General features: G+C 33.4%; 8 protein-coding genes across 8 annotated transcripts; 7 read left to right on the top strand and 1 right to left on the bottom strand.

The window, feature by feature from the left end:
* The first annotated feature begins 2,268 nt into the window (after nucleotides 1–2,268).
* Nucleotides 2,269–4,208, top strand: BX664DRAFT_321674 (uncharacterized protein). Its single transcript, XM_051543337.1, has one exon. It carries the CDS (start codon nucleotides 2,645–2,647, stop codon nucleotides 4,124–4,126), a length of 1,482 nt encoding a protein of 493 aa, XP_051405169.1. The 5' UTR covers nucleotides 2,269–2,644; the 3' UTR covers nucleotides 4,127–4,208.
* A 322-nt stretch (nucleotides 4,209–4,530) lies between these two features.
* BX664DRAFT_272914 (uncharacterized protein) lies at nucleotides 4,531–5,632 on the top strand. The gene is made up of 2 exons (XM_051541199.1): nucleotides 4,531–4,833; nucleotides 4,930–5,632. Exons 1-2 carry the CDS (start codon nucleotides 4,727–4,729, stop codon nucleotides 5,390–5,392), a joined length of 570 nt encoding a protein of 189 aa, XP_051405168.1. The 5' UTR covers nucleotides 4,531–4,726; the 3' UTR covers nucleotides 5,393–5,632.
* Nucleotides 5,633–6,009: 377 nt separating this feature from the next.
* Nucleotides 6,010–7,827, bottom strand: BX664DRAFT_321670 (JAB1/Mov34/MPN/PAD-1 ubiquitin protease-domain-containing protein). Its single transcript, XM_051543336.1, has 8 exons — nucleotides 7,595–7,827; nucleotides 7,453–7,504; nucleotides 7,072–7,383; nucleotides 6,929–6,994; nucleotides 6,770–6,855; nucleotides 6,534–6,645; nucleotides 6,325–6,470; nucleotides 6,010–6,226 (listed from the first exon to the last, which is right to left on the bottom strand). The coding sequence occupies exons 1-8, from the start codon at nucleotides 7,720–7,722 to the stop codon at nucleotides 6,133–6,135; spliced, it is 996 nt and encodes a 331-aa protein (XP_051405167.1). The 5' UTR covers nucleotides 7,723–7,827; the 3' UTR covers nucleotides 6,010–6,132.
* A 1,002-nt stretch (nucleotides 7,828–8,829) lies between these two features.
* On the top strand, nucleotides 8,830–9,413 carry BX664DRAFT_321668 (RlpA-like double-psi beta-barrel-protein domain-containing protein-containing protein). Its single transcript, XM_051543335.1, has one exon. It carries the CDS (start codon nucleotides 8,979–8,981, stop codon nucleotides 9,384–9,386), a length of 408 nt encoding a protein of 135 aa, XP_051405166.1. The 5' UTR covers nucleotides 8,830–8,978; the 3' UTR covers nucleotides 9,387–9,413.
* A 1,681-nt stretch (nucleotides 9,414–11,094) lies between these two features.
* BX664DRAFT_253419 (phosphate carrier protein 2) lies at nucleotides 11,095–12,268 on the top strand (the record flags this gene model as incomplete). Its single annotated transcript, XM_051540306.1, has 4 exons — nucleotides 11,095–11,198; nucleotides 11,275–11,326; nucleotides 11,409–11,915; nucleotides 11,975–12,268. The coding sequence occupies 4 exons, from the start codon at nucleotides 11,095–11,097 to the stop codon at nucleotides 12,266–12,268; spliced, it is 957 nt and encodes a 318-aa protein (XP_051405165.1).
* A 249-nt stretch (nucleotides 12,269–12,517) lies between these two features.
* On the top strand, nucleotides 12,518–13,476 carry BX664DRAFT_321666 (uncharacterized protein). Its single transcript, XM_051543334.1, has 3 exons — nucleotides 12,518–12,645; nucleotides 12,706–12,885; nucleotides 12,947–13,476. The coding sequence occupies exons 1-3, from the start codon at nucleotides 12,587–12,589 to the stop codon at nucleotides 13,125–13,127; spliced, it is 420 nt and encodes a 139-aa protein (XP_051405164.1). The 5' UTR covers nucleotides 12,518–12,586; the 3' UTR covers nucleotides 13,128–13,476.
* A 45-nt stretch (nucleotides 13,477–13,521) lies between these two features.
* On the top strand, nucleotides 13,522–19,359 carry BX664DRAFT_289764 (uncharacterized protein). The gene is made up of 9 exons (XM_051541855.1): nucleotides 13,522–13,761; nucleotides 13,838–13,997; nucleotides 14,079–14,268; nucleotides 14,365–15,947; nucleotides 16,038–16,479; nucleotides 16,567–18,051; nucleotides 18,120–18,565; nucleotides 18,636–18,967; nucleotides 19,064–19,359. The coding sequence occupies exons 1-9, from the start codon at nucleotides 13,577–13,579 to the stop codon at nucleotides 19,176–19,178; spliced, it is 4,938 nt and encodes a 1,645-aa protein (XP_051405163.1). The 5' UTR covers nucleotides 13,522–13,576; the 3' UTR covers nucleotides 19,179–19,359.
* A 118-nt stretch (nucleotides 19,360–19,477) lies between these two features.
* On the top strand, nucleotides 19,478–21,263 carry BX664DRAFT_321656 (D-arabinono-1,4-lactone oxidase-domain-containing protein). The gene is made up of 3 exons (XM_051543333.1): nucleotides 19,478–19,666; nucleotides 19,794–20,105; nucleotides 20,193–21,263. Exons 1-3 carry the CDS (start codon nucleotides 19,532–19,534, stop codon nucleotides 20,901–20,903), a joined length of 1,158 nt encoding a protein of 385 aa, XP_051405162.1. The 5' UTR covers nucleotides 19,478–19,531; the 3' UTR covers nucleotides 20,904–21,263.
* The last annotated feature ends 349 nt before the right edge of the window (nucleotides 21,264–21,612 follow it).

Here is a 21,612-nt window from a genome sequence, read left to right as displayed (position 1 = left end):
AAAAAAAAAGAACGTTTACAAGTAGATTCATCCTGTTATTTAAATTAGAAAAAAATCAAGTCAGCGAAAAGCCTGTCAGCGTCAATGCTCTTGTCAAATCACACGTGAACATCACCGTATATTGTTCCCCCCACAACTTTTTTTTTTTGTAACTCACGTGTAATAAGTAATCAATTCGTTGGGGAATCCTGACAACAACAATAAAAGCTATTCCACCAAGAGCCAAACCAGATTCCAGTCGTCAGATATTGTTGATCCGTTTTTTGATGTTGTAATGCGTCCTCCAAGCCATCATATCTAGTGTTATTGTGCCATAATAAAGGTAAACCTTCTTGATCCTCCATCATAGATGTAAAACCATCATCTTCACCATCATCATTATGAATGTTGTATAATGTCATTGGTGGTTGTTGTGAATGGCGTTTTATCCGTTCCAATTTGGATTCTATATAAGGGTTTATATGAATATTTTCAGTTTGATGGTCTTTTTTTTTTCTTTCTTTTTCTTTCTTCTTACCCATAATACGAATAGCTTTTTGTTCGTCAAGTTGTTCCTCTGCTGTCTGTAATTGCCATTTTGGTACTTGTTGAGTTATATTCCTTGTCTGCCAAGATGATGGCATATCATTTTCATCCTAAGAAAACCACAAAAAGTCAGAGACTGATTCAAATATACCTTTTTTTTTTTTTTTTTTTTTTTTTTTACTTTATGAGGTTGCTGGAAAGGATCATTATCAGATGACGGCCAAAGAGATGATGGTGAATTGTTTTGCATAGGTAAAGGTTAAGAGGGGAAGAAGGAAAAAAAAAAGTCAACAAAAAAAAAAAATGGTGCTTTTGAAATGGCGCCTCTTGTCCATTTTCATTATATATTTTTTATTTTCATTATATATTTTTTTTTTAGTGTAAATAGCTCTTCTTTTCCTTTTTTTCTTTTTGATTTTTTTTTTTCAGTCTTTCAAAAAATATATATCTTTTTAATAAAACTCTTCTTCTCATGCACCCTTAACTGAATTGTGGATTATTACTGTTGATTGGCTCACTGTATTCTCTATATCAAGACATTTTACAAACTCCTAACTTCCAGATTTGGAATCGATCTTTATGTTTTCTCTACTTCACTTTTCTTTTATTTTATCTCTTTTCTTATACGCGTAATCAAGTACTGGTGCTCACTATAAACCTATTTATCAATCAATCATCACATTTACTTTTTTTATTTTGGACATCTGACAAAAAATCATTTAACAATGGAGAGAGAATAAGAGTATAATAGAATTGGACCAAACGAAGTTTCAATAGACAAGGCCGTCAAAGCTAGAGAAAGAGATGGTAAAGCGATGTCGTGAAGCGTGCGGAGAGTCGGGAGATTCAATACATAAACGGTCGAAGTAGATTTCATATACTAACCAACCTTGCAAAACACAGTAACCTTTGTTGTTAGCGTGGAAGAGAGACTAAGAGAAAACCAAAGATAAAATAAAAGTTGATGTTGTCGTAGCCTATCCAGGATTAGTCGTACACCTTGAAAAGATCATAGCAGGCCAATGTCAAGGGCGTGACAGGAGAAATGGTATAATATAAGTATCATGACAGAAGTATACACGAAGATATATTAGTTATTTGATGTAGAAGAATAAAAACAATGTAAAAGACAAAGAAAAAAGGGATAAAAGAAGGAAGAAGAGAATAAAATCATCAAACTCAGACAGGTGTATGATTTTTTTTTTTATTATCATTTTTCCTACAAAAAAAAATAATATTTTTTTTATCATTTTCATTCGGATGATCTGATTTTCTAGACTGTATATTAGATCCAAACAAAAAATCGTCACATTCTATTGAGTAAAACCAAGTTTTTGATACCATATATATATTATAAAAATGAAAATAAAAAATTAGGTACCCGGGGAACGATGTCTTATGATCTTCTTTTTTGATTGGATGAGAATAAGTAGAGATAACGCGGTGTTTGAAGCATATTACGAAGAAAGAAAAACTTAAAAGTGTACTGTTTGAATTAAGATTAACAACAAAAATGTAGAAATCTATATATTATCATTATAAATCCTAATAATTTTTTTTTGTTTCATTAGTATTTTATACAAAGAAGAAAAAAAAATAAAAAGAAAAAAATAAAAAGGTAAAGTGTACAGGGGATGAATGAAAAACTTGGGCTTGGGGAAAAAAAAAAAACGGTTACTAAATTTGATTGGTCATCAAGTTGCCGGCGTCTAAAAACAAGAAAAATTTTTATTATTATAAAGGGGCTAGTTCAATTTGTTATTGATTTCTTTTTTTTTCTTTTCCTTTGTTCACTTTTTTCTTCCTCATCCAGTTTATATACAAAAGAATATTGTTTTTTTATATATTCTTTTGTTCATTTTATTACACGCTTATTTTTATTTTATCATTTTTTTTATTTTACCTTTGAAACCCTTCCTCTTTTTATTACTTGATTATTTATACGTGTGCATCTGAATCGTTACAAAAGATGCACTCTATGTTTTAGTTTTTTTTCCCTTTTTCTCCCTTTTTTTATATATATAAAAAAAAAGTTTTTTTAAAAAAAAGTACACCCTCTTTCTTTCTTCTTCTGAAAGAAAATCTCCTCTTATAAAGATGGCTTACTACTACATGTTTAATGGAAAGCACGTTGGAAACGATGTCGATTGATACAGAAACAAAGCAACAAACAAGTATATACTCAAGTGAATTACAACAACAACAACAACAAAAAGAACAACAAGAACAACAAACGATGCCTATAGCTTCGCCTACAACAACAACAACAACAACAAACAATAATATGAATAATACAACAACCAATATTGATCCTTTTGCATTCTTGGATGATGACAGTTCATTATTTCAACCTTTGGACTTGTTCAACAAGGATGCATGCTTCAATCAATTCTTTTCCGACCCTTCATCACCATCATCACTCTCATCTATCAGCATGGACAGTCCTCCCAGTGCTCTTTTACAAGATTCTATGTTTGGTTTGACCTATTCAAATTTGTCTTCTCCTGTGGATCAATTCCTTCAATTAGATGAATTGGATATGTCTTCAAATTCTGCTCCTACTGATACTATGACAACAACGTCTATGGATGTGACCCCTCTCAATACTACCACCAATAACAAATCTTCTTCTACATCTTCTTCATCTGGTGTATCTAGTCCTGTCAAGCGTACCATTCGTAAGAAGACTCCTCCTCCTGGTCAAGCTACAATGCCTATTCGTGTATGTGCCAAGGCTACCCGTCCTCCTCGTCATATGGAATGTTTCAATTGCAAGGTAACCAAGACACCTTTGTGGCGTCGTACTCCAGATCGCAAACAAACTTTATGTAATGCCTGTGGATTATATTACAAGCAATACAATGCTCATCGTCCTCTTCAAGTTCGTCACAAAATGCCTAATCGTCCTCATCCTTATGCCAATGATCGTCCTATTATTGATTCTATCAAGATGGTTGACAATTCTACTATTACCTCTTCTTCTCCTTCTGCTTCATCTGATGATACTCAACAACAACAACAACAAGAAGATCAGGAACAAGATAGTGTTCATCAATGTGTTAACTGTCAACAAACCAAAACTCCTTTATGGCGCAAGAATGAACGTGGTGAATCAGTATGCAATGCTTGTGGTTTATATTCAAGATTACACCATCGGGATCGACCTGCTAAGATGCGAAAGACTACCATTCAACGTCGACGTCGGGATTGTTGGACCATGGAAGAAGATCATCAACAACAACAAGAACAGCAACAACAAGATATATCCCTTCATGGAAATGCTTTGATGTCTACTTTTTCTATTGCTACTCCTATGATGATCAAGTCAGAACAACAACAAAATGAACCAGTTCTATCACCATCTACTTCATTGACTTCTTCTCCTTCTTCGCCTGCTATGGACGATATTGTGATGACAACACCAACTTCTACTCCTCATGTAAATGACAAACCTGTTTTGGATTTGAATGAAGATGCACGATTTGCTTCTTTATTGGTACAAATGAATCGTGATCAAATGCAAGGCTTCTTGGGTATGCTGGAACAACGATGTAATGTATTACGCACTCTCTTGGATTTTCCTGAAAATGTTTCTCTTTAGATACTATTTTATCTTTTTATCATTATTACTTTTTTATGATTATCAGTATATATTAGTTTTTTTTTTTTTTTTTTAATCAGTCATTTATACATTATTTTTTTTTCTATATTAAATAAAGGATTTCTTCAATATCATAATGAACATATGGATGTAAAGATGGTGAATTAAATATTTTTTTTTTCTTTTTCTGTCAAGAACCAATGGTAAAAAAAAAAAAAAAAAATGCCAAGTGAACGATAATCCCCATTTGGAAAGTCGTTAAGATATTTGATTGCAAAGTGGCGGAAGGTCTGGCCAATAAAGAATTTAAACCAATCATGGGCTGGACTCACCATTGGTGTTGATTGCCTGAGCAACCAATTGGAACCACCAAAATCTTGTTGAGCCCAAATTTAAATTTTTTTGTTTCAGCCCCGATACATGGATTCATTTTTTCCTTTTTTTTGATAACCCTTTGTCCTTTTCTTTCCATTTCTTTTTCCTCTTCTTCTTCTTTCTATCTCTTTATATTTTTTTTTCTTCCATCTCTTTTCTCATACGTTTATATTCCCCTCTCTCTCTCTCTATCTGTCTCACACACATCATCTTTTACAAACCGTGATGGATAAATCTATTCACGACTATGAACAAAGTTTGGTTGACCTAAAACGACAACAGGAACAACTTGAATTGGTAATGCAGAAAATGGGTGAAGAATGGAATGAAAGGTGAGGAAAAAAAAAAAAAGAAATTTGAATAATACTCATATTAGTACAGTTGATTCATTCTTCCTTCTTTTTTTTTTTTTTTTTTTATTTATTTAGTGGACCTGGGATAAACTGGCTCAAAACATTACAATCACCTCCATTACAAACCGATGAACTGACGACTAAAACTTCCACCATCAGAGACGATACCGATCTTGTATGCTTAGCCAGTCCATCAACTCCAGATGATAATATGACGAATACTGAAGAGAATGACAGATTATTTCATATTTTTCAGCAACCACAACCATCTCCTGAATACCTTCAATCCTTATTACACGTCAATGAGACTTTGCTGGCTCAAAGTCTTGCTTCTACTGCTATGAATGACCATACTTTGGAAACATCAAATGAAACATCAACTTACTCAACATGTCAATTTACTCCCATTCTTACTTCAACAGTGGCTAATTTGAATACACCTCCAATGACACCAAGTGATGAAGAAAGTGGAAATCCTAGTATATTTGCAGCCATTACTTCTCCTGGATCTACAACAACCACCAATGATATATCATAGTATCTTCTTTTAGTATAACACTACAGTTATCCTTTTTTTTTTTTTTGTGCATGATTAGTTTATATACGTATATTTCATTGTTTACCCTTCCTTCATCTTTTTTTTTTTTTTTTACTCCATCCTCATCTTATAGTATGTAAATAGCCTATTTGTAATGTGTTATACCTCTATATCATTTTGTCAAACACCATTTCTGTAATTATTTTATCATCATTCAATAAAATATATATTTTTTTTTTTGACATAAAGTTAAAACGCATCTATATTACAATTTGATTGACTTAATTTCAGATTCATTTAATTCTTCCAGTGAGGTTTCCAGATCTCGGGGTTTCTAATGAACGTGTCCCCCGATTTCACCAGTACCTTTTCAGACAGGAAATATTTCATGGGAACGCGAGGTCACCTCAATCCTTTTTTTTTTTTTTTTTAACGTCTTCATCATATTATGATTTTGCATTCAAACACACATAAACAAATAAACATGCACATATATATATATATATTCAGGAATCATGATATGGAGAAAATATTGATATATACGATAGTATACAATTATTACTACTGGCATTTTCCTCTTTGTAGATGATGAAAAAGAACCCTGTTACCTATTTCCTTTTTTGATTGACCATATCTGATGTTTCCATCCAAAAAGCTTGTTTATTGAAATGTACAAAAGTAATAATATACTACTAAAAGAAAAAACTATCCTATATGCAATCAATCCAAAAAAAAATACCTCAATGTGGATGATGGCATTGTCGTTGGTTGAATAAGAGATCCTTGAGAACTTGTGATATCAATCCATGCATGGCTTCAGTGGTGATTTTTGAACTAAAAAAAAAAAAAAAGGGGGAGATCATTAGATCCATATCGGCTTGTCACCCTCCATCAATCCATTCTTTCAATCTATATTCTTCCTTTTTTCTTACCTATCCTTTGTAACCTTACTTAATTGACTTTGATCATTCTTCTTGCGATCACCATAATAACCACCCATACGACCCAACATACCATAGTTTGTTTGTTCCAATTTCTGTGTTAAATCAGCCATTTGTCTTATAGCATACTCCCGATTCTAAATTTGAAAAAGTATTAACGTAAATATAGATTTTTCTTTTTCATTTGTATATCAACTTACGGTCAAAAGAGGAGATTGTGATAAAGTATGTACCCAGTATTTGTTCCATAATACTTCCAATAACTGATTATCCAATGATGATTTAAAGTGGGAAATCTCTAAAGGATAATATCTATAGAAGAAAAAAAAAGAGAGAGAATATGAAGAGGGATGAATTCAATATCTTTCGTTTTGTATGTAAATATATGTGCAGAGAAGGTTGATGATCAAAAAAAAAAAAAAAAAAAAAGACTCACTCTTTTGCATGAACACCAAAGTCTTCAATCTTGTCCAATGGAATGGTTTGATATTCAGAAGGTTCACTGTCGGTTGGTTTGTATCCCTATATATACAAGTATATAGATGGAAGAATTAATCCATGTTCATTCAATAGCATTTGTAATTTTTTTTAATACTTTGGGATATGTTCGAAAAGCACCGATTTCTACTTTGCCAGCAGACATGGTTCGATTAGGATCAATCTAAAAAAAAAAAAGTTGAATGATCATCAAGGAAAAAAGAAAAAATGTATCATGTCATTAAAAAAAAAACAACTTACTACAACGGCCACAAAAGGTTCTTGATATTGTTGATTTAAACTTTGAGTACCCACATCAATCCCGGATAACCAACAACCATAACCAGGATGAGAATGATACCAACCAATGACATTTTCCAATCGACCAACTTGTTTGCTTTGTTCCATATAAGTCACCATGTATTCATACGCCTCATTTTGTGCATTAACGCGAGTTTCTGTACCTTCTACTGGTAACGCAAACGCATCCATTACAATCATAGTATCCCCTTGTACTTTACCTTGCATCAGTCCCATCACCTCCATGTTCCCTCCTGACCGTGAATGCATTACCTATATTTATCAACAATAAAATAAAATAAAGGTAAGATAATGCTTTTTTTTTCTTTTTGAACCTCTTACCATCTTGATCAAAGCTATAGCAGATATTTTGACATGTTTATAATAATGAGGACTAATAACAAAAAAAAAAAAAAAGAGAGAAAAAAAAAGTTCAGCATCTTTAAAAATAAATATTCAATAATAATAATAATAAAAAACTCACTCTGTTTTCCATGGTTTTTGATTAACTTGGTCTCTATTTTGTTCTGCATCGTAATAATAAAGTTGGTCTTGAGTATCCACAATGTTATTTTCCAATTGCCAATTTTTTAAAGCTATTTGTTCGTCCATCCTATTTAGGGAGTTGGTCGGTGTATATATATATATAGATATATAGATATGTGTACGTGTGAATGAATGTAGGGTTGAGTGGTCGTACTATGGAATAAAAAAAAAAAAAAAAAAAAAAAAAAAAAAGAAATGAAAGAGAGTGCGGAAACTGAAACTTTTCGCCCCAAGCAATTGAAAAAAAAAAAAAGAGTGAGGGTCATGGTCAAAGATACGGACCTGATTGTTCCCCCCTCCTCCTTTTTTTTTTTCTTGTCCGCTTCTGTAAGACCAAAATAAACAGATCTGAATGAAAAGAAGAGGTAACATTGATCAAAACTTCCGTTATTGTAGTACAATCACACAAGGCGTAGTCATGCTTCACTATACATGGTGATGATTTGTTACCTTTCATTGTTGACAATCATTACACAAAAAATGCCTCAACCTATCCTTTTTTTTTTGTAACTTGATGCTGGTGCATTGTGCAATGTATCATCAAAAAAAAAGAAGAAAGAATGGAAAGGGGCCTAGAAACTATCTTCCCTTTTTTTTTGAAAGCATGGTAGAAAATCCAAAGTTTCTATTGTGGAGTTTTTTTTTTTTTTTTGGATGATCTGATCATCAAAAAGAAACTCGGTCTCTTCTGAAGTTCCTTACAGAAAAATAAAAAAAAAAAAGAGAGAAGATCAGGGTTACATTTTGAAAGAGAAAAAAAAAAAAAAGAGAGAAGAATTGACTAACCGCCTCCGACCCGATGGAAGAAAAAAATTTTTTTTTTTCTTTCTGTTATACTCCCCCCCCCAAAACAACATTCATAACAACTATGCTTTTAAAAAAAAAGTAGGATGATGAAATAATACACGTTTTTATAATATAGATTATTTTTGTTTATTTATTTATTTTTTGTTACCATGTGTAGGATGATTGAAATGTTATTTACTTTTCATTGAAAATTATGATTAACGAATGGGAGTCAAAAGAATAAATTGAAGACTGGAGATTGAATCGGATAAGGGAAATGATTGGAAGAAAAAAAAAAGCGCCATCGCGGGGTGACATATTATAAACTGATTTTCATGGGACCTTTTCTTTTTTTGATTTAAATAGACAACATTTCCCTTTTCTTTTTTTTTTTTTCTTTTCTTCATCATTTCATTTTATATTCGTTTAACGCTGGTCGTTTTTTCTTTTTCTTCTCTTTTCATATCAACACTTCCCAATCCTTTTTCATTTGATTTGTATATTACCACCCATTACTAGCATATACACATACAACAATGATGCGTTCAAATATTTTATTCGTGATGATGATGATGATGGTTACATTGATTGTAGCTGCACCTATTGATTTGGAAAAACGTGGTGGTAAAACTTATACTGGTACTGGTACTTGGTTCCTTCCTGCAACTGAAGGTGGTTCCACTGGTGCCTGTGGTCCTAAGGAAGGTAACAATTCTCCCATTGTAGCCTTGAATCATCCTCAATACGGTAGTTTGAACAAGAAGAGCAAGTATTGTGGCAAGAAGATTCGTATTACTGGTCCTCATGGTACTGCTACTGCTACTATCAATGATGCTTGTCCTGAATGTAAACATGGTGATTTGGATTTGACTCCTGTACTTTTCAAAAAAGTCATTGGTGACATGAACAAGGGTGTTGGTAAAATCAAGTGGTCTTTTATCTAATCACTCCTCCATCCTTTTTTTTTTTTTGTCATTCTATTATTACTTTTGTTCATAGCTCATTCTTTTTTTTTTTTTTTGTATCTTTATCTATTTGTATTCATTTTTTCTTTTATTTGTATTCTTCCATCCCATTCCTTTCAATAAAATCAAAAATCAATTAAAAAATAAACATATTGTATCTATCATCATCATCATCATCATTTTTTTTTTAGTTAGTGATTTCATATAAGGTAGTCTCTCTAATTAATGTGACACAGAAAATAAACTTGCATTAGGTTTTACATGATGAAATCCTAGCTTTTTTTTATATATATATTCCTGTTGTATATGCACCATTGACGTTATTATCATTATTATTGTTATCATTAATTCATCATCCTTGATGATTCATGATTGCTCACTGTTTTCACTCATTGTTCTTCATATTAAAAAAAAAAAAAAAAAAGAGGTATATGGCTGATGCATGTTTCAAGAGCCGCGCCACTTTTTTATATTTCAAGCCAATCTTTTTTTTTATCATTTCACCTGTGTAAGTTCCCTTTTTGGTTACTGTTGAGAGCAAAAATGGTAATTTTTATTAGTCCCTTTTTTATACACAATTCAAAAAAAATGACATCGTCACCTGATCATCAATAAAAAAAAAAAAGTAAGAAAAGAACTATCAAAAAAAAAAGAGAGCTATCAAAAAAAAAAGAAAAAATAGAAGGGACAAGAAATAGACAAACTAAAGTAAAATTCATTTGCGACAGCAGCCATAGGTGGAATAGGATGGTTTATTGGAAGTAGGAATAGAAAAATCAGGCTTTTTTTCTTCAACAGGAGAGGTTACAGTAGGAGTAGTATTTGCACTGAACGTATCACTGGAAGCAAGAGTAGTATCATCACTATTATTGGAAGTATTTTTGTCAAATTCATATCCATCTTTGTACACATAAGGAGACGCAGATTTGGGTTGAGTAAGAGGACGACCACAAGAAGAGATACGTTGACAACCAGTATTTGATTTCTAGAAAGAAAAGGTAAAAAAAAAAAGGTTATTAAATAGATAATGATGATGGATGATAACTTACATTGTATTGAGACATATTAATTTTGATGAATATAAAGAAAAATGAACAAGAGAAAAAAAGAAAAAGGACAGAATAGAAAACAGAGTATTATCTATAACAAAATATATAGCTTTTTTTTTTTTTGAAACAAAATAATGGTAAAGTGGGAATTTTAATGAATATCCATTGTTTTCATATGACGTGCATTCATTTATGCGAAGTTTTGATCAATCATCAAAGAGAGAAAGAGCATGATGTTCCTTTACTGTTGAGAAAAAAAAAAAGAAAAGGCAGTTCCGAATTGACACTTTCTTTTACATGGGTTTCATTTACAATGAAATTAATCATTTTTAGAATAAAAAAAAAATATACATATATATTTTGTTTTTGTTTTTAAAAGTAAGAAATATCAATCAGGATATATATAAAAAAAATATAATATTTCAAATCTCAAACCAAAATGGGAAATTCCTTGAGCCGAAAAAAGTTTATCCGTTGCACGCATAAAAAAAATATTTTTTTTTTTTTTTTTTTTTTTACCCACCTCACCCATTTTTTTTCTTTTTTCCTTTTTTTTTTCCTTTTTTTTTTTTTTCTTCACCTATTTTTATTGACCTTTATTAAATACAATGTCCCTTAGTAACTATTACATTGCTTCCATGACTGAAACGAAAAAGTCTTTTGTTCCTACAAGGAAAACAATTGAATTATATAGTCCTCAATACTTTTTGACTTGTACTCTTGGTGGTATTCTTGCTTGTGGGTAAAATAACTTGAACAGGGGTTTTTCTCTAAATACATTAATATCTTTTCTTTTTTTTTTGTTTTCCCTTTGTTAGGCCTACTCATGCTGGTGTGACTCCTTTGGACTTGGTCAAGTGTCGTTCACAGGTAAGATATATATAATATCTTTTCGTATTGAAGCTTATCTTTTTTTCTTTTTTTTTTTTTTTAAAAAAAAAAAATACAAAAGGTTAAACCTGACTTGTATAGAGGGATACTTGACGGATGGCGTACGATTCTGAAAACTGAAGGATTTGGTGGGATTTGGGTTGGACTTGGACCTACATTTGTTGGTTATTCTATGCAAGGTGCTGGAAAATACGGATTATATGAATTCTTCAAGTATTATTATGGTAATCTTGTTGGTGAAAACAATGCTTATAAACATCGTACCGTTTTGGCCTTGGCTGCTTCTGGAACTGCTGAATTCGTTGCTGATGTCCTTTTATGTCCTATGGAATCTATCAAAGTACGGATGCAAACATCTTATCCTCCTTATGCAAAAAGTTTTGGTGAAGGTTTCAATAAATTGAAAACAAATGAAGGTCTTCGTGGTTTTTACAAGGGTTTAGTACCTCTTTGGAGTCGACAAATTCCTTATACTTGTATGAAGTTTGCTACTTTTGAAAAAACAGTGGAATTGATCTATTCTACTTTCTTATCAAAACCAAAATCTGAATATAATAAATTCCAACAGGTAAAGATAAAGTGTATTTTGGAATTTTTATCTAATCTTTTTTTTTTTTTTTTTGGTAGTTACTTGTATCCTTCACAGCTGGTTATACAAGTGGTATTTTAGTTGCACTTGTCAGTCATCCTGCAGATGTGATTGTAAGTCGGATGAATGCTGTATCCGATATTCCTGGTCAAAAGAAGATGACAATGGTCGATATCGCAAAGGATTTAGGTCTCAAAGGAGTATGGCGTGGTTTAGGTACTCGTGTACTAATGATTGGCACTCTGACTAGTTTCCAATGGTTAATTTATGATACTTTCAAGGTTTATATGGGTTTACCTACAACTGGTGGTGCTGCCAAACAAATAAAATAGTTTAGTTTTTTTTATTATTTTTATTGTTAGACTCGAAGTGTAGATATATCTTTAATAAAGCAACACTTTACCTTTTTCCTTTTATATATATATATATTTGATTGGAGATCGGATGAATCATCTTTATCTCCACATAGTAATTATCTATTTTGTTAAGGTTGTCTGTACTAAATTCAAGGCGTTGATATTTCACTTCCCGATTATTTTTTTGTATCTTATCTTCCCTCTTTTTTTCCGTTTTTCTTTTCTTTTTTTCTTTTTTTTTCTTTTTTCTTTTTTTGATTGATATACCTAAACTTGAAAAACATATTAGATAACATGACTGAAACATTGGAACGCTCTCAAGATCTTGAATCTCTCTGTTATCTTGAAACCATGTAAGAATATACTTTTTCTAAATTTTCTTTTCGATGACTAAGCATAACTTTCTAATATAGGTTTCAAGAACATGGTTTTGATGATGGTTATCGCGATGGGGAAAAGTCGGGTGAACTTGAAGGACGTATTTTCGGTTGTGAAAAAGCATACGAATTAGGACGTGAAATTGGTTTTTATTCTGGATGTATTGATACTTGGACTGAATTGGCTACTCTTCATCCTGATAAGATTAATCCTAGGTAAGGACAACGAATAGCAACTTGCATTTTCTTACCTTTTTTTTTTAAATATATCTAATAGAGCTCTTCGACATATGGAAACCTTACGCACCATGATATCTGACTTTCCAACTACTAATAGTCCAGACGCTGATATGTATGCCTTACGTGACAAAATGAAAAACAAAATGCGTGTGATCACTTCTTTGCTTAACGTTCAACAAAAATATATCATGACGGAACCTCCCAAGATGACCTATTGAAATTATCTCCTTTCCCTGCTTCTATCTTGGTGGATCAGCACCACACTACTGCGTCCTTTTTTTTTATTTATCCAATATACTCACATTTACTCTTGTTTAACAACTCAAGTGTCCAAAAAAGTACAAGTTGTGCCTTTGGTTATGAAATGCGTGTATCAAATGGTGATTGGATGTCAATATTGTGTGGATAGTTAGTAGTTCGTATCTATGATAGGTTTTAGTGCATTTTCTTTTTTTCATATCTTTTTTTTTAAATAAATTTTGGTAAATTCATGCTTTAGATTGTAAAGGACCTGTGGCTTTTTGTGGTGACTTTTTTTTTCCCGCTTCAAATAATATTTCACCTCAGAAGGATCTTAACCCTATTCCCTCACATTTTTTTTTAACTTTTTTTTTTTTTTTTTCTTTTTTCTACTCTTGATTCTTTCTTGACCTGTCAACGAACACCAATGAATATTTCCAATCCCATTGGTGCCGAGATCGATTCAGTGTCGTTCTCTTTTTACGACCCTCAAGAGATCAGAAAGATTTCTGTCAAACAAATTGTCAATCCCGTCCTCTTCGATGCTCTTGGTCACCCTACTAAAGGTGGTTTATACGATGCTGCTCTCGGTCCTTATCAAAAGTCCCAAATGTAAGAAGAAAGAAGAAAAAAAAAAAAACGAGAAATAAAATACGATAATAATAAATACTTTTAACTTTGAAAATAGTTGTGGTACTTGTACTCAAACTTACACCAATTGTCCAGGTCATTTTGGTCATATTGATCTTCCTATTCCTGCATACAATCCAATGTTCTTTGACAATCTTTATGCTGTTTTACGTGCTCACTGTGTTCATTGTCATCACTTCCGTCTGGGCGAAACCAAGGTAAAATTATTATTCATAAAGTAATACGAAGCGTATATCTCAACTCCTTTTTTTTTTTTTCTTTATTTTTATTTATAATAGCAAAAGAAGACTTCGGCTCAACTTAAACTATTAGAAAATGGTTTAGTCCGTGAAGCTCAAGCTATAGACGAATTTTATGTCCAAATCGATACATCCAAATCCAAGAAAAAGGACCCTGAAAATCTGGAAGATCGCATGGAAAGGGGTGAAGATGTCTTTGCTTCTGCTGAAGAATATGAAGCTCATTTAGGTAAATCATTTTACCAAAAAAAAAAAAAAAAAAAAAAGAAAAAAGAAAAACCATCATAAGCATATATGAAACTCATTTTTTTTTTTTCAATAATAGACAAATATGTCAAAGATTGTCTAACTGATCCTGAAATCCGAGCTTACTCTGCTGCCAATTACAAAGTCACTGTCATCAACGAAGTACGAAAATCTATCATGATGGATTTTATGCGTCGCTGTCTCGCCACTCGTCGATGTGAACATTGTAATAGTATCTCACCTCCTTTCCGTCGTGATGGTGCTGCAAAGCTTTTCCAAGCACCTTTACCCAAGAAAGAACAACATTTGATGGAAGCCAAACATGGATCTCACAACAAAAACAATCCTAGTGTGCAACGTTTTTTGACACCTTACGAAGTACGCAAGATGGTACAACAACTTTTTGAAACTGATTCATCTATGACCACTCTTCTTTTCGGTGCTCGTAATCCTCATGTTCCAACTCATATCAAGAAGGCCTCTTATCATATGTTCTTTATCGAAGTCTTGGCTGTATCTCCTACTCGATTCCGTCCTCCCTCGGTGATGGGTGATAAAGTATTCGAATCTCCTCAAAATGATTTACTTAGCGCTATTCTTCAGAATGCCCATCAAGTACGTGATTACTCAGACTCATTACAAGCTGCTGCTGATGAAGATCCTATGGATAAGGAAAAAGTACAACGTCTTCGCACTACATTTGTCGATGTGATTATTAAACTTCAACATGCTGTCAATTCATTTATTGATTCTACGAAGAATCCTACTCAAGTTCCTCAAGGTGCAACTAATCCTCCTGGTATTCGTCAAGCTCTTGAAAAGAAGGAAGGTTTATTCAGAAAGCATATGATGGGTAAACGTGTAAATTATGCTGCTCGTTCCGTCATCTCTCCTGATCCAAACATTGAAACTTCTGAAATTGGTGTTCCTCCAGTCTTTGCCAAAAAGTTGACTTATCCTGAACCTGTGACTCCATATAACATCAATGAAATGCGTCAAGCTGTGATCAATGGTCCTTTTCAATGGCCTGGTGCTACTCATGTTCAAAATGAAGATCAATCTGTGGATGTCTTAGCCAATCTTAGTATGGAATCTCGTATTGCTTTAGCCAATTCGTTGCTTGCTCCTCAAGCCTCTACTGATGCTCAACCTGGTGCCAATCCTTATCCTACTCGCACACAAACTGTTAACAAAAAGGTGTTCCGTCATTTACGTAATGGTGATATGCTTCTCCTCAATCGTCAACCTACTCTTCACAAACCTTCCATTATGGCTCATAAAGCTCGTGTCTTACCTGGTGAAAAGACGATTCGTATGCATTATGCCAATTGTAACACATACAATGCTGATTTCGATGGTGATGAAATGAATATTCACTTTCCTCAAAATGAAATTGCTCGTGCTGAAGCTGCCTTGATTGCTAATACCGACAATCAATACTTGGTACCCACTAGTGGTGATCCTCTCCGCGGTTTGATTCAAGATCACGTTATATCTGGTGTATGGATGACTGCTCGTGATACCTTCTTCACTCGTGATGAATATCAACAATTACTCTATGGTTCTTTACGTCCTGAACAAGATGGTACTGGTAATGGTCGTATTTTGACTCTTCCTCCTACTATTTTTAAACCTCAACCTCTATGGACTGGTAAACAAATTGTAAGTGAATAATGATCATGATGATGAAGGATGATATAAGATTTTAACAATCTAATCCTTTTTTTTTTTAAATATATATGTGGAATATAGATTTCTACTGTGTTGATGAACTTGACTTGGGGAAAATCACAATTGAACATGACTTCCAAAAGCAAAGTACCTGGACGTTATTGGGGTCCTGATGCTACTGAAGAAGCTGAAGTACTTGTGATGGATGGTGAATTGGTGCGAGGTATTTTAGATAAATCTCAATTTGGTGCCACTGCTTTTGGTCTTGTACACTCTGTTTATGAATTATATGGTGCTGAATCTGCTGGTAAACTTCTCAGTATCTTTGGTCGTCTATTTACAAAATACATTCAATTCCGTGGCTTTACTTGTCGTATGGATGATTTACTTTTGACGACTGAAGGTGATGCTTGGCGTCGTGATTTACTGGATAAAGGTTATGCTCTTGGTAAAGAAGCTCATTTGGAATATCTTGGTTTGGCAGAAACAGCGAAAACAGCTTCTAGTGAAGTACTTGAAAAAGGTAATACAAAAGAAAAAAAAAAGGAAATAGGATATCCAGGTTTTTTTTTTTTTTTTTTAACGTATTTTTTTTTTTTTTTGGTATTAGAATTTAAATTACGTATGGAAGAAGTGGCTAGGGATGATGATAAATTGGCTGGTCTTGATAATGCTATGAAATCCAAGGTGAACAAATTAACAAGTTCCATTACTGAAAAATGTTTACCAAATGGTCTTGTACGAAAATTCCCTGATAATGACATGCAAATGATGACTGTATCTGGTGCCAAGGGATCCAATGTCAACGTAGCACAAATCTCATGTTTATTGGGTCAACAAGAATTAGAAGGTCGTCGTGTCCCTCTTATGGTATCAGGTCGCTCTTTACCATCTTTCCGTCCTTATGATACAAGCGCTCGTGCTGGTGGTTATGTTACTGGTCGGTTCTTGACTGGTATCCGTCCTCAAGAATACTATTTCCATTGTATGGCTGGTCGTGAAGGTTTGATTGATACAGCTGTCAAGACATCTCGTTCCGGTTATCTTCAACGCTGTTTGATCAAACATTTAGAAGGTTTGAAGGTACATTATGATCATACTGTGCGTGATTCTGATGGTTCAGTATTACAATTCCACTACGGTGAAGATTCCCTGGATGTGATCAAGGCCAAATATTTGGAGAAATTCAGCTTCTCTGCTCATAACTTTGAAACCCTATCTCAAAAGTACAATCCCAAGGCTGCTTTATCAAGTTTGGAAACTAAGGAAGGTGAATCTTATGCAAAGAAGGCTCTCAAGAAACCCAACAAATATGATCCTGCTTTATCTATTTACAATCCTGGTAAACATCTTGGTGTCGTATCCGAACGATTTGCTATGGGTATGCAGAAATATATCGACAATAATCCCGACAAGATGCCATTCGAAAAAGATGCAGTGCTCACCAAAGAAAATGAACGTTTCAACAATTTGAACAAGAGCAAATTCAAAGCATTGATGCATCTCAAGTACTTACATAGTTTGGTCGATGCTGGTGAAGCTGTAGGTCTTTTGGCTGCTCAATCTGTTGGTGAACCCTCTACTCAAATGACCTTGAACACTTTCCATTTTGCTGGTTATGGTGCTGCTAACGTAACTCTTGGTATTCCTCGACTTCGTGAAATCATCATGACTGCTGCGTCTCAAATTAAGACACCTACTATGTTGTTACCTCTTCGCACAGATATTCAAGATGCCAATGTTGCCAGTCAATTCTGTAAGGCCGCTTCCAAGCTCACATTAGCTCAACTGGTCGATGATGTTGCTGTCACCGAAACCACAACTGCTAAATCATCTCTCACTAATTATCGACGCTCCAAGGTGTATACCATCCGACTCAATCTGTTCGCTGAAAGTGAATACACTGAAGAATACCGTGCCACCAAGAAACAGGTCAAAACTACTCTCGCCACTAGCTTTATCAAGAGATTAGAAGAAGCCATTCGAAAAGATATTAAGGGCCGAAAGATGACAAATATAAATGAAGGTCAAAAGACTTCTGGAGCCGACAAGGAATATGCTATGAATGAAGATTTGGGGGCGGATGCAGCACAAGGTAAAATTAGAAAAAAAAAAGGTCATCTAGTTTTTTTTCTTAACTTTTTTTTTTTTTTTTTGAAACAGCTACTGAAGAGAATGATGGAGATGCTACTGATGCTCGACTTGCATCCAAATCCAAACAGCGGGCATCTTATGATGACGATGATGAGGATGATATAAATCCTGCAGACAAAACATTGGAAGATGAAGAAGCCGAATTGGAAGATGCCATCAACAAGGAAGGTGATGATGACGATGATGATGAAGATATGGAAAATCGACGTACGAAGCGAAAGGAATCTGATAGTTTGGAAGAACAAGCTGTACAAAGAGCCAACTATGTGACTCGATGGTCCTTTGATGATACGAATGGTGCATGGTGTGAAATGGATATGCAATTCCCTGCTGGTACTAAGAAGATTTTGATGGTCAATTTGGTGGAAACTGCTTGTGCCAATGTCATTGTACATGAAATTCCTGGTATTCAACGATGTTTCGAATATGTTAATCCTACAGAAAATGATACCTCAGTAAGTTTATAAAAAAAAAAATGGAAACAATTTTATATATTTACTTTTTTTTATTATTATTCTTTATTAGAAACGACTTCAAACTGAAGGTGTGAATTTACGTGGTATGTGGGCTTATAGTGATTTGATTGATATTGATTACCTCGACACAAATGATATTGCGGCCATTTTACGAACATATGGTGTGGAAGCTGCAAGAAATGCTATCATCAAGGAAGTGGCTAGTGTATTCGGTGTTTATGGTATCAAGGTGGATCGTCGCCATTTGACCGTGATTGCGGATTATATGACCTTTGAAGGTGGATACAAACCATTCAGTCGTATTGGTATTGGTTCCAATGTAGCACCATTCTTAAAGATGAGTTTTGAATCTACTTGTAAATTCTTGAACGATGCAGTGATGTAAGTCCTTTTTTTTTTTTTTTTTTTTTTTTTTTTTTTTTTTTAGAAAACGATCTCATATTGATTGATTGAATTTTGTTTTATTATTTTTGATAGTGCTGGTGACTATGATACTTTAGAATCACCGTCATCTCGTATTGTACTTGGTAAAGTGGTAGAAGGGGGTACCGGATCATTTGAAGTCTTACAACCTTTGGTGCAAACTGCATAGATATAGACTACATAGTTTTTTTTTGTTATTATTATTATTATTATCATTTTATTATTTTTCTCTTTATGTTCATACTTTTTTTTTATCTCTCATACAAAAACGCATTATTTTTTTTTCTTTCTATAGTACTACTTTATCAGAAATGTGAAATAAAAGAAATCAGAAAATTCATTCATATCTTACATGCATTTGACTCACCACTTTTTTTTTTTTTGGAGTTTGCCTTTTTTGGAGCAAGGGTTGAAATGGCGCCATTGTTGTTTATTTTTCATGATCATTTTTTCATTTTTCACTTATTCCTTTTCTTTCTTTTTCAAAAATTAAAATAAAATAAAATAAGAATAAAAGGGAATATGTTGAAAATGGAATTAGATGAAGACTTACAAAATATCGCTCATGAAAATTATGAATTCAAGAACTGGGCAAAAACCTTTAGCTGTCATCCAGAATTACTTTTTACACCCAAAACTGAACTTCAAGTGGTCAAGGTAAACAAACAAATAAAACAGTAATAAAATCATTCTATTTTCCTGAGAATATTTTTTTTTTTACTAAACTTTTACTTTTTTCTTCTTCTTTTTTTTTTCTTGTTTACGACATGACGACATTTAAAAGGTGGTACAACTTGCAAAACGAATGAACAAACGTATCAAGGTATTTGGCAGTGGACATTCTCCTTCAGATTTGGCATGTACAACTGAATTCCTTGTCAATATTGATCATATGGATGGTTTACTTTCAGTGAATAAAGAAAAAGGAAGGGTGACTGTTCAAGCAGGCATGTCTCTTCATAAACTTCATGTAGTACTCAAGGAAAATAACTTGGCTCTGAGCAATTTAGGATCCATTTCTGATCAATCTGTTGCTGGCGTTATGGCTACTGCTTCTCATGGCACTGGTGCTCATTTTGGCTGCTTATCTACTTTAGTAAGTTTTTTACAATGTATTTTTTTTTTTTAACCTAGTCCATATGAATAATTTTTTTTTTTTTTTTTTTTTTTTTTTTTTTTTTAGATTGTTGACATGACGATGGTGACAGCTGATGGCGACATGGTGACTTGTTCATCAAGCGAACATACTGAACTCTTCAATGCTGCCAAGTGTAATCTGGGCTGCTTAGGAATTGTGACTAGAGTGACCTTGCAAACCGAACCAGCATTTCGATTGGAAGCCATACAACGACCCTACAAGTTCCCAGATGTACTTAACGATTGGGATGCTACGATTCATTCAGCCGAACATGTACGTGTGTGGTGGTATCCTCATACAGATGATTGTGTAGTTTGGCGTGCTAATCGAACCGATAAACCAAAAACAATCGATCTTCAGACGATGACAAATACAGCAACAAGTTGGTGGTGCGAACGAGTCTTGGGATTCCATATTTATCAAGGTCTACTCAATCTGACTCGATATCAACCCGCCGTTATTCCTACATTGACTCAATTCATGTTCAACAAGGTTCATTCTCGTCCTTTACATGTGGTTGATGATTCTCATAAAATCTTCAACTTTGATTGCCTGTTTCCTCAATATGTTAATGAATGGGCTATTGATTGGGACGATGCTCCTGCCGCTTTACGACAACTTGACCGATTTATCAAGGAAAACAATCTCAAGGTTCATTTTCCTGTTGAGATCAGATTCGTGGATCAAGATGATATTTGGCTCAGTCCTGCTTATGGAAGAAAAACTTGTTATATTGGTGTCATCATGTATCGGTAAGTTATATCTCTTCAGTATTATAGAACGATGGTGATATCTCTTACCTTTTTTTTTTGATTCTGTAGTCCATATGGTAACCCTGTACCTTATAAAAAGTATTGGAAAGGCTATGAAGATATCATGAGACAATATGGTGGTAGACCTCATTGGGCAAAGGCACATGGACAAACGCAACAAGATTTACGACAATCATATCCAAAGTTTGATGATTTCTTACATATACGACAACAAATGGATCCTCAAGGCATGTTTTTGAATAAATACTTGGAACGACATATTATTCAACCCTCACAAAAATCTTCTCATATATTATCTAGACTTTAGTTTTTATATTTTTTTTTTTTTATTTTTAGTTAGACCTTTTCTTTTATATATATATATATATATACTTATATTTACATTATCAATAAACATTCCCCCCTCCTCTTTTTTTGTTTTTAATACCATGATTCATGAGACCGTTGTATAGAGAGTAGCATATCAAAGTGTTTTGGATTGACTGGGGTAAGAAAAAAAAAACTTTATTGTTTGTATGTAGAAGAATGTAGCAAACGATATACTAAAAAAAAAAGGGTGATCATTGTGATGAAAAAAAAAGAAGAAGGATAAGGATAACAATAACGATAATAATAAGAACAATAATAATAAATAATGATAATAGTAATAAAAATGTTGGTGAAGAGGGGTTTGATGACGGGGGTAAAAATAG

The sequence above is a fragment of the Halteromyces radiatus genome, assembly GCF_025201355.1.
Source record: "Halteromyces radiatus strain CBS 162.75 chromosome Unknown BX664scaffold_1, whole genome shotgun sequence".
Classification (NCBI taxonomy): Eukaryota; Fungi; Mucoromycota; class Mucoromycetes; order Mucorales; family Cunninghamellaceae; genus Halteromyces; species Halteromyces radiatus.
Note: the sequence above shows the minus strand (reverse complement) of the source record. Positions and strands in the feature narration are given on the sequence as shown.

Bases quoted from the DNA above. Each gene is read 5' to 3' on its own strand.
- BX664DRAFT_321674 (XM_051543337.1), top strand. From the start codon at position 2,645: ATGGAAAGCACGTTGGAAACGATGTCGATTGATACAGAAACAAAGCAA.
- BX664DRAFT_272914 (XM_051541199.1), top strand. From the start codon at position 4,727: ATGGATAAATCTATTCACGACTATGAACAAAGTTTGGTTGACCTAAAA. The intron at 4,834-4,929 runs GTGAGGAAAAAA...TTATTTATTTAG, and splicing joins GGTGAAGAATGGAATGAAAG to TGGACCTGGGATAAACTGGC.
- BX664DRAFT_321670 (XM_051543336.1), bottom strand. From the start codon at position 7,722: ATGGACGAACAAATAGCTTTAAAAAATTGGCAATTGGAAAATAACATT. The intron at 7,384-7,452 runs GTAAGAGGTTCA...TGATAAATATAG, and splicing joins CTATAGCTTTGATCAAGATG to GTAATGCATTCACGGTCAGG. The intron at 6,646-6,769 runs GTGAGTCTTTTT...TTTCTTCTATAG, and splicing joins TTTGGTGTTCATGCAAAAGA to ATATTATCCTTTAGAGATTT.
- BX664DRAFT_321668 (XM_051543335.1), top strand. From the start codon at position 8,979: ATGATGCGTTCAAATATTTTATTCGTGATGATGATGATGATGGTTACA.
- BX664DRAFT_321666 (XM_051543334.1), top strand. From the start codon at position 12,587: ATGACTGAAACATTGGAACGCTCTCAAGATCTTGAATCTCTCTGTTAT. The intron at 12,646-12,705 runs GTAAGAATATAC...TTTCTAATATAG, and splicing joins CTCTGTTATCTTGAAACCAT to GTTTCAAGAACATGGTTTTG. The intron at 12,886-12,946 runs GTAAGGACAACG...TATATCTAATAG, and splicing joins CCTGATAAGATTAATCCTAG to AGCTCTTCGACATATGGAAA.
- BX664DRAFT_289764 (XM_051541855.1), top strand. From the start codon at position 13,577: ATGAATATTTCCAATCCCATTGGTGCCGAGATCGATTCAGTGTCGTTC. The intron at 13,762-13,837 runs GTAAGAAGAAAG...CTTTGAAAATAG, and splicing joins CCTTATCAAAAGTCCCAAAT to TTGTGGTACTTGTACTCAAA. The intron at 18,052-18,119 runs GTAAAATTAGAA...TTTTTGAAACAG, and splicing joins GGGGGCGGATGCAGCACAAG to CTACTGAAGAGAATGATGGA.
- BX664DRAFT_321656 (XM_051543333.1), top strand. From the start codon at position 19,532: ATGTTGAAAATGGAATTAGATGAAGACTTACAAAATATCGCTCATGAA. The intron at 19,667-19,793 runs GTAAACAAACAA...GACATTTAAAAG, and splicing joins CTGAACTTCAAGTGGTCAAG to GTGGTACAACTTGCAAAACG. The intron at 20,106-20,192 runs GTAAGTTTTTTA...TTTTTTTTTTAG, and splicing joins TTGGCTGCTTATCTACTTTA to ATTGTTGACATGACGATGGT.